The sequence below is a fragment of the Centrocercus urophasianus genome, unplaced genomic scaffold (assembly GCF_019232065.1).
Source record: "Centrocercus urophasianus isolate 14NV4802_14NV808 unplaced genomic scaffold, USGS_Curo_1.0 seq_10, whole genome shotgun sequence".
Taxonomy (NCBI): domain Eukaryota; kingdom Metazoa; phylum Chordata; class Aves; order Galliformes; family Phasianidae; genus Centrocercus; species Centrocercus urophasianus.
In genome coordinates this window covers 30,766,254-30,782,082 of record NW_024884142.1, presented here as the reverse complement: position 1 = coordinate 30,782,082, position 15,829 = coordinate 30,766,254, and the positions used below count along the sequence as shown (strand labels likewise).

At 33.9% G+C, this 15,829-nt stretch overlaps 1 protein-coding gene across 3 annotated transcripts in view; it reads left to right on the top strand.

The window, feature by feature from the left end:
• The window catches only part of EPHA7 (EPH receptor A7), a 152,523-nt gene that overhangs the window by 96,845 nt on the left and 39,849 nt on the right, over window positions 1-15,829 (top strand). For all 3 annotated transcript variants that reach the window (XM_042825455.1, XM_042825467.1, XM_042825461.1), the window contains exon 6: window positions 13,821-13,945. In XM_042825455.1, the coding sequence (XP_042681389.1) occupies window positions 13,821-13,945 (125 nt within the window). The remainder of the gene's footprint in view (window positions 1-13,820; window positions 13,946-15,829) is intronic.

Sequence of the window (15,829 nt, the reverse complement as noted above, 5' to 3'; positions counted from 1 at the left end):
AAGACAGCTGATGGAAAAGGAAGAAAAATGTAAAGCAGGTTGCAGAAGCTGTTAATGCTAAATATGTGATGTTTATGCCAATAAAATGAGTCAGATATGCTTTAAGTGAAATACTGTGTTTTGAACTGCCTAATGTCACCAGCGCCTGCAGGGACAGTTTGCTAATTCTCCGTGAACACATAGCCAGCTCTTCAAAGTAATTTCCATTATACAGCAGCAGAGCTTTAAAGACATCCTTCCTTATTGATCTTGTTTTTGCATGATTCAACTTGCAAAGAACAAGATAAAGTTCCTCTGATAAACATTGATATTCCATCGGTTAAGGAGAATTTCTTCAGTCTAACGTATTTATTGCTGTTGCTTGTAACTATGTGAACAGCTTAACCTGCTGTGAGATTGAGAAATCATTAAAATGTTTTATTGTTGTTTTTTGTAGGGTTTTTTTTTTGTTTTTTTTTTTTTCCTTTTAAACTTAAGCCAACTGCTTGCATTCCTGACCTTCTGGAAGTACTAAGCCGATACTCAAAAGTGCTGTATAGTCACAGCACTTTGTTCTGTTATACAGTCAGGACTGTGCAGGATTATTTTTCAGACTCATCTTTCTTCATGTTAAAGTCAATGAGGTGAATGCCAGCACCTGAATTCTCAGAAGCACTGATTGCAAAAAATAACATTCCTTCCTCACTCCTATTTCCTTTTCTGTCTTCTTTCTTGTTCTTTATTCCCTGAGCTATATAGACTGGTATAAAAACTAAAGTAAAGGAGGAAACAGAATAATTTCATGCTAATTTAATATATATTGTGAAAAAAAAAAAAAAAAAAAAAAAAAGCTGCAGACTTGGATATTTTTTCTTTCTGATACAACTTGCTGTAAAATATGTATACTAATATATTCAAAGTATCTCAAAATACAATATTGGTACTCTCTTATTTTTTAAAATTTTTTGCTAGCAGCTTGCCACAGAGCTGAAAAGGGTCAGCAAAGTATGTACTTAACACTGGATTGTGTCATTTGATTAGTCCAGTTGTACTAGAAAACATAGGGTTTAAGTGCAGGCTGATCCTGTATTTTCAGTACATTCTTGGTTACCTAAGACATACATACATACACACGCCTGTTGTGCTGAAGGTCAGCTGGCTATCTGCTTTCATGTCACGCATCACAGATATAATTTATCATGCATGTCTATGTGTCTTTTATGTGAGTTTCATAGAATACAATATTGTGGGAATTAATTCCAGAAACTCAAAGGTCTGTTTGTGTCTAAGTGGGAAGAAAGTTTTTCAGGGATCCTGGAGAATGGGTGATGACTGCTGGAAAAGTGTAGGTGGGTGGCAGACTCCTTCTCCCAAACTTTGCTGTGTATCTTGCTGTTTAATGTCACAAATGTTACTCTCTGAGTAAACTAGTCCTCTTACAGGACATACCTAGTTTCAAGAGGTCTTGAAGATGTTTCTGAGGTTCCTTGGAAGAAGCCTTGCTTCTATAGCTGGGTGCCTGGGCACTACCAGATTGGATGTCTCTCTGGAGGCTTTTTAGAGAAGCATCTCTCCATGATTTAGAGATTTACTGCATAGACCCAACAATTTAAATCGACACAATTTTCCATCTTTGGTAATAAATTGACACAAAAACCAGAAGTGAAAGCTTGTGTATTTCTGTCACATACAACAAATATTAGGTTAACAAAACTGAATTAAATACAACAGCAACACAGCTACAGAAGATACATGCACAAAAAACAGTCCTACCAGTCAAATGTTGAAGTTATCATTTCAAAACACACCTGGAGCAACAAAATTTACCTTAAAGGCTAATCAAAGATTCACCTACCATAAGATCTAAGTCTCCAGCAAGTTCTCTGTAGATACTCTGAGAGTATCTATCCCATTTAATCTGCACACATGGTGCATGTATGAAGCTCTGACTGATTCCTGTGAAGTACAAATGTTATTAAAATGGAGCCAGGAGTTATTACGTAATTTTTAATGTGTATTTTGTAAACATTATAAGGTTAAAAACAGAAAAATCCACTAAAATAAAACATGTCCTTATCATTGCCAGCTTTACTATATGATGGGTTCAACCACTGTTGGATAATCAGAAGACAAGGATTTTTATTTTTATTTTTGCTTTTTTTTTTTTTCCTTATACCAGACGATGTGTGCCATACAGCTTTGACTAGTTAACTCTTTATTATCCCTTATCCACCTTTTTCAGTGTGGCTTAATTAAAAAGCTACAGAAACTTATGGATAGATAATGAACAAACAATGCTTTTACCATTTAGTGACGAAGACAGCATTTTTCTAAGAGTTTATACAAAGCTGTTTTCTAAGGCAGGATTTTTACATATATGGTTGGGCATTCAGTATCTAAATATATATATAAAATCATGTGAAATTCCAGAACCAATATTTTATTATTTCCATTTTTATACTGTCAAGTGCTGAGACCGTATATGTAAAGGAAACGTGCAATAGATGTTCCTGATTCTGGTATATATGTATTCTGATACATGTATTATAATACACTTATGAGAATAAATAATTACACTGGAGCATGTTAAAATGAATAAGGCAATAGAGCAATATTCAGAGCATATAGTCCTATTTCTGATACTGTCTACGTACTGTGTAATCTTTAGCTTTCATATTTTGCACATTCTGATATTTAATACACTATTTGTGTCAATAGTTTTATGTGTTTGGCTAGTATAAATACAAATCATATTTCATACTATGCTCATCCATGTAAATAGAGTTTCTCTACTGCTGACATGTCTTAGAATAACTAAGACATTTTTTTGGGCTGTTGATGCTGATGGTGAATACGACGTTTGTAATATAGTTACAATTAGGTAGTAGTAACTTCTACTGTAGAGTTGGAGCCTCTTTCATAGCAAAACAGCAATTGAAAAATGGGCCACACACTGTGTGTTAATTTTCTTTAAAACACAGTATTATGATGTAGTTTTATTTTTCCTATGTTTTACTTTCTTTCTGATGTATCCTTTAAAACCTGGTAAGAGTCATAACATATATAAGCACAATTTTCTATACTTTTATTTAACAGAACAGCACATGCTAAATGCTATCTGAAAGATACACTTTTCTGCTCTCTACTAGTTCCTTCACTGTGAGTGAGGGAAAAGCAAATCAGTTCTGAAGCCTCTTATTTGGGATAAATAGAACCATACAAAAGTATGTAAGGACTTTTATGTACTTTTGCTAATTTGACAAATATACCAAGTAGTTCAGCACTAAAGTGGAGCCAAATCCTTTATCTTTCTTTGTTTTGTTTTGTTTTGTTTTGTTTTTAAATTAATCTTTCTATCTAAAAGTGTGCATAGCCTTCCTTGTAACAGCAAATCTGTTTTCATCTTCATCCTCGATATTGGTTGAAGTTCCAGTGATACACTGCAATCACTACTCTCTCAAACCATTAACATTTGAAAGAGAATCAAACCCAGAGTTGGTTGGGGTCTCTCCCACCTTCCCTAATGTTGATTCATGTTTTAATTCTACAAGAGCTGATTTGAAAGTAATGACTCCTATTTTAGTATGTTGGGCCATGAGGTCATAGACAGATGTTGGTGGTACGGCAGTAGAGGTTTAACAAGCATGGCATGCAGGCCTTTTGTTCATCACTGGTAAAAATGCATAGCTCATGATGGTGACTATGTTAAAAAAGAGTGTTTTGTAGCCGGGAATTTGCTCTACAAAAATACTGCTATTTCTGCTTTTCTTATCTGTTATAGTCTCCACAGAAATAAATAGGAGACATCACTTTTGGAGCGACTTACATACTTAGGAATCTTTTCAGCATTAAATTCATTCCCTACAATTGTGAATTTGCAGTTATGAAATGTAGGTATTGTGTCTTGCTAGCAGCTTACTGAAAAACCTTTAAGCCCATAGAGAGTTAGACTTACATTATTGTATGTAGAAACCTGGATACTAGTAGATTTGCAAGAGAGTTATGTCAGAGTAGACCCTGGACTAATTACATTAAGAAGATTTAAGGATCAAGGAATGCATCTCCTTAAACTCGCAAGGAAAATATAAGAGATTAGACTAAATTCTGTATGGTGCATAAGGAAGAGAGTCCATGTTGTCTAAAAAGTATTTAAGTGTTAGGTGCCAGGTTTATTTGTTGTGCAAGATAATCAGTTTCTACTAAAATCAGTGACTGAATTCAGCATGTAGTCAACTGAAAAAAAAATTTCTTCAGTCTTAAAATGAAGACATCAGATTTATGTGTCTCAGTTTTAAGGCAGGATCTCTTTCTGGGTCTATCCTCTCTTTTGCTTACTGCTCTGTCACAGGGAGCAAAGCTATTTAGAGAATTTAAGCATTTAATTTAGGAGAGCTATAGTTGCCTAAAGGGTAGGTGCACTGAGGTGCTTAAGTTAGATTGTCTGGATCCAATCCAGAACATTTTCTGAAATAACGAGAAAAAAAAAAAAAAAACAAAACAAAACAAAAAAAAAACCTATCTTTGTGAAATTGGCAAATAAATATCTTTTTATTTTTTGTTGAAAAGAATAAAATAAAACTGTTATATGTATGTAGCAATTCGGGATTATCAGGTGTGATAATTACATTCTTAATTACTTCACCCTTAGTACCTGATTCTGATCTTATTTTCACTTCATGAAATGAAGATGACTTAGCTAAAACTGATGTAGCAAAAATATAATTGATGAGAGATCAGAATCAAGCCCTAAATGCTATGCAAAAAGTAGAACTAATCAAAAAAAACTGAATGGTTTTATAACTTATGCAATTGACATTTTCTTAATCTAGCTCTCCAAGAAGTTAACCTTTGGATAAAGAAATTGGGTCCCCCTTACAGCCTTATAGCATTCAGGGAAGTGAAGCAACTAGAAAGTCTGTAAAAAGATTATTATGATTCTGTAGAGCTTTTAAAACCATATAGTAAACTCTTTCATTAAATGATTGATGTCTTTCCAATTTAATATGTTTCTGCTTCTGACAAGTTTTTGTGCTGGCTTTTCTTTCCAGTGAGCAGAAGCTGGAGAAGCATTGAACCATAGCATGTTCTCAAATAAGAAAAAATTCCTCTCAAATCAATTTTTTTCTTTTTTTCTTTTTTCTTTTTTTTTTTTTTCCACAAGAAGTTTTTTGCAACAAAAAAAGAAAATTTAGAGGAACTGAAGATATTTATGTATAAGTTTTGTATATTATATTTTTGATGTACATATCTAAATCTGTGGATTTTCTTTAAATAATTGCTGCTGTTTAAGAGAAGGATGTTAATTTATGTTCTATATTCAAATTAATTATCTAGCTACACTTTACAAAATGTTTTTCCCCTTTGATAATGGGTTTTTCCTCACATTTGCATGGCACTATTTTTCAATAGCTTATGCATACTCCCAAGATGATTTCATTTGTGACAGTCAAAATTGTTTCAAATGGATATTTTCTCAGTTGTTTGAATATATTTCTTTATACTTAGAGGGAAATGTTAAATATTTTATTTATCTCAGTGGCAGTTTTCCACGGTAGTCACCTCACCTCTAAACAGTGAGACTGCATCCTTGGCAAGCCTTCAGCAAGTGAGTCATGAGCTGGCTGCTATGCCAGATCTTCCTTTGACGGGCTTGAGTTTCGCTCCCATACATACTCACTAACTTAAGGCTTGTTACTTCTGCTATTTATCACTGTAGTAGAAATTCCCACATGAGTATTTATCCATCTCCTTAAATGCTAGAGTTGTAGCATTCTTCAGTGGAAAAAAATACAAGCTCAGAACTTGAAAAAATTGCAAACTGTTTTTGCAGGGAAACCCACCCAAGCTGCTCTCAGAGGAATGTGCCCATCCTTAGCTGTGCCTTTATAATGCATTTCATGTGAGTTTGGAGGACTGAAACACAAATTGTACACATTTTAGGAACGTTAGTAATGCTTTTTCCCCACTGAACAATTATGTCTTTGAAAGTACCAGTTTGACCAAACCTGTTCCATAGTGATAATTATTGTTTTGTGTTGACATCTTTATAGAATATTTATATGCATTCCCATTAATATTTGATCAACTATTTTTAGTTTTTGGCATGGCACTTCCCAGACTTTTGTCGGCTATGTCTGAAACAAAATGCTTTGTTATGGGGCTGGAATTTCTTCAACCATCTCTTGGACATCTTATGCTAAATTAACATAATTGTACTCGTTTGCAGGCCTCCAAAGCCACACTTCTAATCACCTCGTATTGTATTTTACTGCTGCAAATACATCATTTCCTCTTGGGCAAGTGAGTTGTGGTAGAGATATTAGCTATAGAGTAGCAAAGAGAATGTATTAAGGTAATTATTTTCTTTTTTTTTCATGAGCAACATCCTTGAAGCTGACATTTTTGTGACTGAATGGATGACAGCATGAAATTCAATTACAGCAAACAGTCTCAGTCATTACACCTGTCTGCTTCTAGGGCAAAGGATTTGTAAATTGTGCTTTATCCTTCCATTCCCTGAAACTTGTGTCTGTAATTGACAGTTGCCAGCAGAGATGACTGGAGACAGAAGGAGAACATAATGTGTCTGAGTAGCCCACCAGGGAAAACAGTATCCACTTCTTTGGGAGTTTTGTGATGTTTTGTTTTCCTTAATGAAGAGTAATACCTGTGTGCCAAGGATTTACTGCAAGGCTGGTGGCAGATGTTCCAGTTAAAACAAAAACACAAAAACAACTTATGAAAGATGAATCACAAAAAAAAAAAAAAAAAAAAAAAAAAATGCAAGACAAAAGAAAAATCTAATTAGCATGGAAATATTTCTTCTGCATAGGAAAACAAATGCTGCAAGAGAACAAAAGCCCTTCTCTCTTATTTGTAAGGCTGTTTTGTTACTCTAACACATTTGTAAGAATCAGGTTTGTGCCTGACATGTCAAAACTTATTCACAAAACAAGAGTTGTGGATACCTTGGGAGTCAACGTTGTCACTTGTTACGCAACTCAGCATCCATTCAGCACTGATTGATGCCCAAGTCGCCAGTTTGGGAAGAAATGGGATACAGATATGACAATAATATTTGTACCAAATGTCAAGCAAAAGAAACAGGGGAGTTCATAGAACGGGTCTAGACACAGACTCTTAGTAGAAAAAAAAAACAACATGATAGACAAACTGTCAACCCTGATCTTTCTCAATTGTTTCATCTCTTTCTTTCTGGTAAGTTCTTTTTATTGATTTCCCTTCTCCGGATTTTGCCTCAGAAGACAGTGTATAAAACTGATTGAGCTGGCAAATTTTGAGGTTGATGAAGGACTTAACAAAAAGTTATCTATTTTAAACAAATCAGTAAATGTACTTAATAAATCATCACTACGTACTGGATAGTTACAGTTTTCTTAGAACTTTGCTAATACTATTATTCCTTTTCCTCAGTAATTTATTTGCAGAAGTATTCAGATTAAAAAAAAAAAAAAAGGTAATGGAGTAATGCAGTCAACTATTACTTGAGTACATTGCTTGCTGACATCTCCAGGTGCTCAGAGAGTCGTGTTTGCCTCATGGTTTACAGAACATTGTGTGCACACTGTGTTGTATTTATGAGCTGGAAACTAAAGTGTGTCAGAGGAAGTTAAAATGGCTTCTCTGTAGGACATTGTTAGTGTAAAATATCTGATTTAGTTGGGTCTCTTTTTGAATGCTGCAGCTTATAAACACAGTGGGGAATTTCTCTGTCATTGATCCAAAGCAATGGGCACTAATGGCATAATACAGTGGTACTCAATAAACTTTTATCATGGGCTGCTTTGTCATGTGGAGATTTAACTGAGGGCAGAGAAATATACTTTATGAAATAAGAAAGTCTTACAAATTTCCATTTATCTGTTTTATAATGTTCAGCTTAAGAATTATCATACTATTTTCTGTTTTCTGGGTTGTTGGTTTTTTTTGGGTTTTTTTGCATGAATTATGCTACAGAATAATATGAAAATTATTTTACATATTAGTGTAAACATGAAGATTAATGTAGGAAAATTTTCTCAAGCATTCAAGGGACCAACTATAGCTACTCATGGCTTGAGTAGCGCTAACATGTTGCCATCCTTTGAGATGTATGAATATTTTTTCTTTCACACAAATTTTTTGCCAATTTATGGGAAGCAGAATGAAGAGAGAATAAATAATATATAAGAGAGAATAAATAAGAGAGAAGCCTTAAAATTTGCCCAGTACCTGCAAACCATTGTCAAGGTTTTATTTCAGATGACATCTGTGTTGCTCCTTGGAAAGGAGTGAGGGCATTTGTCCTGAGGCACTGTGCTTCAGACTAGCACGAATCCCAGTGTGATGCCCCATGCCAGCCCCAGGCCTCTGACAGCAAGTGCTACCATTCCTCAAGGTGTATAATCTTTTTGTCTACAGATCTTACTGATCAATTTTGGCAATCTTGATGCCTGGATTTTACCTCAGAACAAACCAGAGCATGGTGGAAGGCCAAATTCTGTCTTCATTTAACAGTCGTTCTCTTGGGAGCAAATTAGTGTAGAAGGGTACCCTTTGTATAACTGTAGTGCAGGGATAGAAACAGAGTACAGAGAGCTTTGTATTCTCTTCCTGGGCAGCCATTTAAGAGCCAACAGTTCTTTGCTACTATTTTCATACTACTATTTTAATATTTATTAAAAGATTCATTTTATTTGTTGTCTCTAAGAGTCCAGGTGCCAGATACAGTTAAAAAATATTGACAGTCAGTGAAACCATGTTGCTTAAAGATTTCTGTCCAGAAAGGACATTATACATGAACATTATACAATATGATACAATATGATATTATACAAAGAAGTAGTAGATTATGTTATAACATTTAGGATACTGATATGGCTGACTTTCCATGATCTGCTTCTCTTAGCAAAGACCTCTTCAGTCAACACAGTCAAAGCATTCACTCAGTTGCTGCAGAAAGCCGTTGCAGGAGACCGGTATTAACGCTTCATGGAATGTAAAGTGTACCTTGATAAAGTTTTACAGGGATAATTAATTTGATATCTTTGTTACTGTGTGAAAAGCTAGTGTTTTTAAATAATGGCCACACCTCTTCCAGATCTGTAAACAGAAGAGGCCAAGAGCTAAGAGTTTTAATCCTTTGGGAATGCTGCTGCAAGGGTCCTGTGCTATGAGAGTGTGTGAGTGCTACTGTTGATTTCAGAAAGTACCAGATGAAGATTAGGTTGTTGTAAGTACATGACTGCTATTACAGACTAAAGAAAGATAAAAGGAAGGTTGGTAGCTCATTCACTCTTTCTCTAGCAAATCAGGAAACTGGAGATGCAAATTTAGGATTGGTTGCATTTATTAACCTGCGCTCTTATTCTGCACTGGGAGTGTTTCCTCACCTTCGTTTGGGAGACTTTATGCATAATGTAAGACTGCAGAATTTAAATCTGTATTCCTGGGGAGTAGTAAATAGTTTGTTTTATAGACATGAGCTACTAACCACTCAGAAATGCTATTTCTATAGAGAGCTTAAAAAAGGTACGAGATGGAAAGTTTCCATGACTGATGCTGCCAGATGAAATTGAGACACATTCATGATGCAGAACTGCAGAAATCTCATAGAAATAGCTGAGTAGGTTTCTTTTGCTGACTACTCTTTTTTCTTGAAAACAGTGTTAGGGCTGATTTTGTGCTAGAAATTGGCACATAATACCTAACTTTTCTTATGTGTGAAAGTCCAGCTTCAAGTGTTTTCATTTTTCAGTTTGCATTTTGTTTTAGCATTTTATACTTTATGTATATATATATATAAAATATATATAAAATAAAATAAAATATATATATATATATTATCCAAAGTGCAAAAGACTTAATTTTGTATCTGTGTGTGTATTTTGGAAAGTATACTGCAGATAAAGGAAACATCAAGCATGAGAAGCAGAGAATAGCTAAGAATAGATCTAAAGCATGAGCAATATTATGATTTAATATTGTTGCAGAACTCTGGGCTAAAAGCAATGTCTTCCAAAACAATCACTGCAGTTTTCTACACATGAATATTTGCAGATATTAATAATATACCATATGCTTGGCTTAGCAGTATGAATATCACACGTCAGTCTACTGGATGCAAAATTCTCTCTGGAACACAATATTTTCTTGGAATATCCTGCTCTTTTTGACACCTCCGTTTTAACTTTTTCAATAACTTGATCTGGAAATGATGATGAGCTTGAAATCTATATAACTTGAAGGCTTTATCAGTAAAGCCCAGCAGAGTTATATTTCTCTGTGGCTGTGATGTTGAAACCTGGTGAAAAATCAATTTTTCCTTTTGCTGAATGGTATATTTGAAGCATTTAGAGAAGGTGAATGAGTGTGCTGAGGGCCTGTCATTCATGAAGTACTTCGTTATGCAGCATGTGTAGGTACATCTACTATTAGCCCTGAGAGGCTGTGTGTGTTTGATGCATTGGATGTTGTGTCAGCAGGAAGGAGAAAAAGAGGAGATGAAGTATATCAGAAAGAAAGTTGATAGCAGATGATGTTTTAAACAGCCTGTATCCCCAGGTGTAATATATTATGGAAATAATGATCGAGACAAGTGATGCTTCTTTGTAACCTGAAAAGGTACATTAGGGATTGTGCACACTCAAGTTACTCTGGACTGTGTACTTACTTGTATCTTCATCGTGAACAACTCTGTTAGAGATTCAGTAGAAATGATTATTTTAGAATAAAGAACAAAGTGCTTCTGACCTATACACTCTCATTAAGCACTCATTAAGAAATGTAACAAAAAAGACAGGATAAAGGCAGCATCTATGTCTAGCCTGTACCATTAATTAATTGGCTTATATGCTTGCTATGGGTCACTAAGGTTTACTTCCAGTAGCAATAGGCTGGTGTACCTTGCCTTCCCCCAGCAACTGTTGAGGCTCAAAGTAGGAAACCAAATAAGTTCAGATAACATACTACATTTTAGGGATATCTTGAATATAGGTTTTATATACAATATTATTATTTTCAGAGCCTCACAAACATATAGACTCAAGGTCAAAATTGCCAGCATATTCAGCCTGCAAGGCTGGGCTCTCTCTTCTGCTTTCTTATAGATTCTTTTACTGCTGAAATATAGCAGAATATTTTTGGCTAAAAAAAAAAAAAAAAAAAAGGAACAAACAAAAAACTTTTCTGATCTTGCTTGAATGAAAAGAATATTAATAATCAGGAAATATAGCTCATTTATTTAAGACTTTGCATGCTGGCTTGCATGGCTAATAATTCACTGAGATTTTCTTTTGCATGTAAATCCCTTAAGAATGGAATATGACTGTGATATGCTTTGTTCAGATGTTAAGTGGGAATCTTGTATAATATATTTCCCTTCCCCTATCAACATCTTTCCTCTTCTCTGTTTCTCCTTCCTCACATTGCTGTTCCCTCCCCACATCTCCAAAATTAACTAATGCTATAGGAAGTGAGTTCATTTTACTTGAATGCTTAGAAAAAATAAATGCTCTGACCATCGGAATAAAAAAATGGGATAAGCTAAAACAAAAAGCAATGAATGTTGGGAACTATTTCCAGTGACATAGGTAGTATAAAGTTGTTTCATTAGAAGTATGAACATTAACAATTTTGGACATCCAAAAATGTAAAATCAACAGTCTGAAAACATTTATCTGTATGAGATACAACATTATACATGAAATATAATGACCTCTCTTGAAATTCAGCTGAACTGTTGTGCTACTTATTGAGACAAAGAAGACAGCTAGTTATATACTGTATAGAAAATCAGATGACAGAGTAAATAAGTTTTCTGCATTCCACATTCCATTCTCTTAGCTACAAAAGGAATATATGTACTCTAATTAGAGGGTGAAAATACTCTAAGTTTTTAGAAAGAGTATGCAAGAAGTGATAGATCCTGACTCTGGAAAGCTTTATCAGCCCATGGTGTTTGCATGACACAATTTTACGATTTTATTAGTTTGGCAGCCTATATTAAGAGGTCTTCAACTTTGATTATATTGAATACATGACATAATAGTTTATAATGAAAATTATCACGCATGGCTTCTATTCTTAATTTTTATGGACTCTTGGAGCCTCTAGTGAAATGTAAATAAATTTAGTTTTAAAACCTCTGTGACTATGCTTGTTATAGTAAAAAGAGCTAGAAACAGAATTAAAATATGAAACTAGAAATCAAATTTTAAGTTTCCTAGAGAATTGTCATATTAGTTGTGCATTAAAGATTCTTACTTTTTGTTCTTAATGCTACAGGACTGTGCATTCTTGATATTTTCTTCCCGTGTTCTTTAAATTAAGCAAAATGAGGATACTAAAGAATATTTTAATGGGAATTATTGGAATTAGATTTTGAGATGAATGGTAAAAGAAAAAATGTAGTTTGCCTACTTGTTGAACAAAGTATCCTTGTTCTGTAACAGAATTTGTATCTGTTTGAAATCAATGGTAATAATTTTACATAGTGAAAGCATTGTATACAGTTCTGAAATAAAGTTATTCCTGGTTTTTCCCATAGGAAAAAGAAAAAAAAAATAAATTTTCCTTATGTTTGTTAAAAATTATAGATTCAATACCTGAAGGATACATACATAAATGTATATCTTATTTTTGCTTACTTTCCTGTCTTCTGAAACTACTCTCCAAATATGATCAGTTTCCTATAAATGTGATTGTCACTTTGTTTTTAAATAAAGGAGAGTAGAATCAGCTTCTCTCTTTATCTCTCTTTTATGTGATCGATGTTACACCCTTTAAATTAATTTAATTATTTCAAATAAATTGAACAAGGCCAAATTCTACATAGTTATAGTGCTATGGTTGTTTTTTAGAAAGCTATGATTTTACAGGACTTCTGTGCACGCATTCTTGTATGCACCATGTATGTTTGTGGAAAAGTATGATGCTAGGATTTTTTGGAAGTACCCATCAGCAGTAACTCCACAACCTTTCTTTTTTATTAAGTAGGAGATAAGCTGATCAAGAAAGTTACTATTTCAGTCACTCGTATTTTACTAGTTAATAACCATTGTTAAATTAAATTCAATAGCCATATAATGGTTGTAGATTGCTTTTCAGAAATTTCAAATGACAGCTGATTGTGAATGTTGTTTATTAGGAAACTCTGTATGTGTGTGTGTGTGTGTGACTGTGTGCAGTGAGGAAGATGAATACAGTGACCCTTTATTTCATAAGATCTGCTTCTTAAATTGCCTCAGACTTTCATTAAATACCAGAATCAAAGATGGAAACTTCAGCTCTAAAGAGAGAATGTTCTGGGAAATTTTGAACAAATGCAACAGTCTCTTAACAAAGTTGTTTTCACCCCTAAATCATGCTGTAAACAGATAGTTTGGCAGATTATTTGTTAAACAGCATTAGTATCAACTACATGAAGTCAGCCTAAAATAAGTAGTTTTGTTTCTAACTGATTATTTTTCTTTTTATAAGTACTGTTGAAACAAATGCAATAAATATTTAGATTCTTATCATAAATCAATCTAAAAATCTATCGTCTTAATTAGAATTCATTTACCTAATTATTGTTTCTATCTCATCAACTTCAGTTTTGCACTAACTTCAACAATGCCACTTTTTTGCTATTCGCGCTTTAATTTGATTTCCATTCTAAGTTTATGAACAGTAGTAGGATAGTGCTTGAATATTCATTAGCTTTGAATTGTGAGCTATGAAAAGGTGCTTTCTTTTACCTTAATAAAAGTGGCTCAGCACGGGGTGGGTCAGTAATGACATGTGATTTTAGGCATCCAACAAATTTCCTTATTATTTATTGACGCATCTTGTCCAAACAGCTCCCTCACAAGTCAGTGGAGTAATGAAAGAGAGAGTGCTGCAAAGGAGCGTGGAGCTTTCCTGGCAGGAACCAGAACATCCCAATGGAGTCATTACTGAATATGAAATCAAGTATTATGAGAAAGTAAGTGCATAGATTATCTGTAATATACAAGAATGCACTGTTTGCAGCATGTTGGCTCACTAAACTGTGGAACAATGTTGTAACCGTAACCATGTTATCAAATACCCTGTCTCTTCAAAGTCACAGTGATTCTGCTCACTTTTAATAAGTAGTCCTTCCCTGCAATTATTATTGCTAGTTTATATATTGTATTTTGGTACAATAAAAGTGAACTATCTGCTCAAAATCAGCCTTTTTTTTCTACAATTTTCCCACTGTTAAATTGGACTGTGGATATTTTACCATGAGATTTGTTGTTTTCCAGTCTTCCTTACATTGTCTTTAAAGCTTTTTTTATTTCATTCTGTGTCACTGTGATTCCAGTCTTGAGATGAGACATCAAATACAATTCTTGAGTGCATTTGCTATTACATTTTAAGTTGAACAGCTTAGACTTAATGTCTGAAAACTTTCACACTTCCTACAGTCAGCTGATAAATATTCCTTATTTGTCCTTTTAAAAAGACCCATGGACAAGAGATTTGTTTTTTACTCCTTCTCTTGGTGCAGAGGGCTGCTTCTCAATAATAGATGAAGAGATCTCTGTTTCTGTTAGACTGAAATTGCAATCTTATTGATGTCTGTCAGAGTTTTGCCATTCATTTCAGCACGTCTAGGCCTTCATTCTTGATAGCCTTGACATACTCCAGAATAAAAAAAATCTGACAAGCGTGTAAGCAGGGCCACATGCAACTATAAGCTAGATGAAAATTGGGTAAAGGCAGGTTGTGCAGCTGTATGGTTGTCATAGGACGTGAATTAAGTGTGGCTCATCCAGATTCCCTAGGAAATTTACTGTAGCAAATAGCATATTCCTAGTTTTTATATGGCATTCTAGGAAGGGGGAAAAAAAAAAAGATTTAAAAAAAAATTCAAGGAAGTAAACAAAGGAGCTACTTTGTAGCTTGTGAAGATATCACTTGTGAAGATACTTCATCTCTACAAACAAGGTAGTAGTATCTCTATATCAGCAAAAATATGTCAGTTTGCTAGCTAGCGTGCAGTCAGATAAATTCAGACCAGAATGGATATAAAATCAAGTGTCACATCTAATTTTCAGTGCTTAATTACAGAAATATTCTTAGCAGTAGATATCTATATGAACTGAGAAGGAAATAAATTGGTTATTTGTTAATGTTAACTTCCAGTTTTAGTTGTTCACTTTGATGACTTTTGTAACAAAACTTAGACAGACATTTAATGTTAGCTAACCATTTATGTGAAAGGAATTTTACTCATTTTGGGAAGTAATTTTTTTCCCTCACACACTCACACAAAAGAAGTCTATACATTAAAAAAATGGAATGAAAAAAGACACATATTTGCCAAAAGCAAAACTGTTCTCTCCACAAACACAGGATAAATATATATATATGATTTTGCTTTGTTTTGTATCCACAATAGCTCCTGGTCTGTTAAAATAAATTAAACAAAAAATTGCCCAAGATATTATATTTTTCTCATATGATAACTACTAGAATGTACTGTTTATTATTCCCCACATGTTAATTCTACTTTAAACAAACAGGAGAAATTCATTGCCAATTTCCTGTATTTGCCAAGACAAGAATTGCTGTTATTTTTTCTTGTAAGTGAAGGAAACTTGCCAGTATTCTATTTATTGTAGTGAAATTACGAAAAAAGAGTAAGAACCTGATCCTTCAGCTAGTCACAGATATACTGAATTTAAACCTTTAATTCAGTGAATCTATTTTAAAAAATGCTTAATGACTTGCTTTTGTTTCAAAGCAGTGCAGATCAGTTTGAATCGTAAGCTTCTTGCTCAAATTAGCAAGGCAGGTTTTTTTGTTCCATTATTGTGTTAAGCCAACCAACCACCCATCT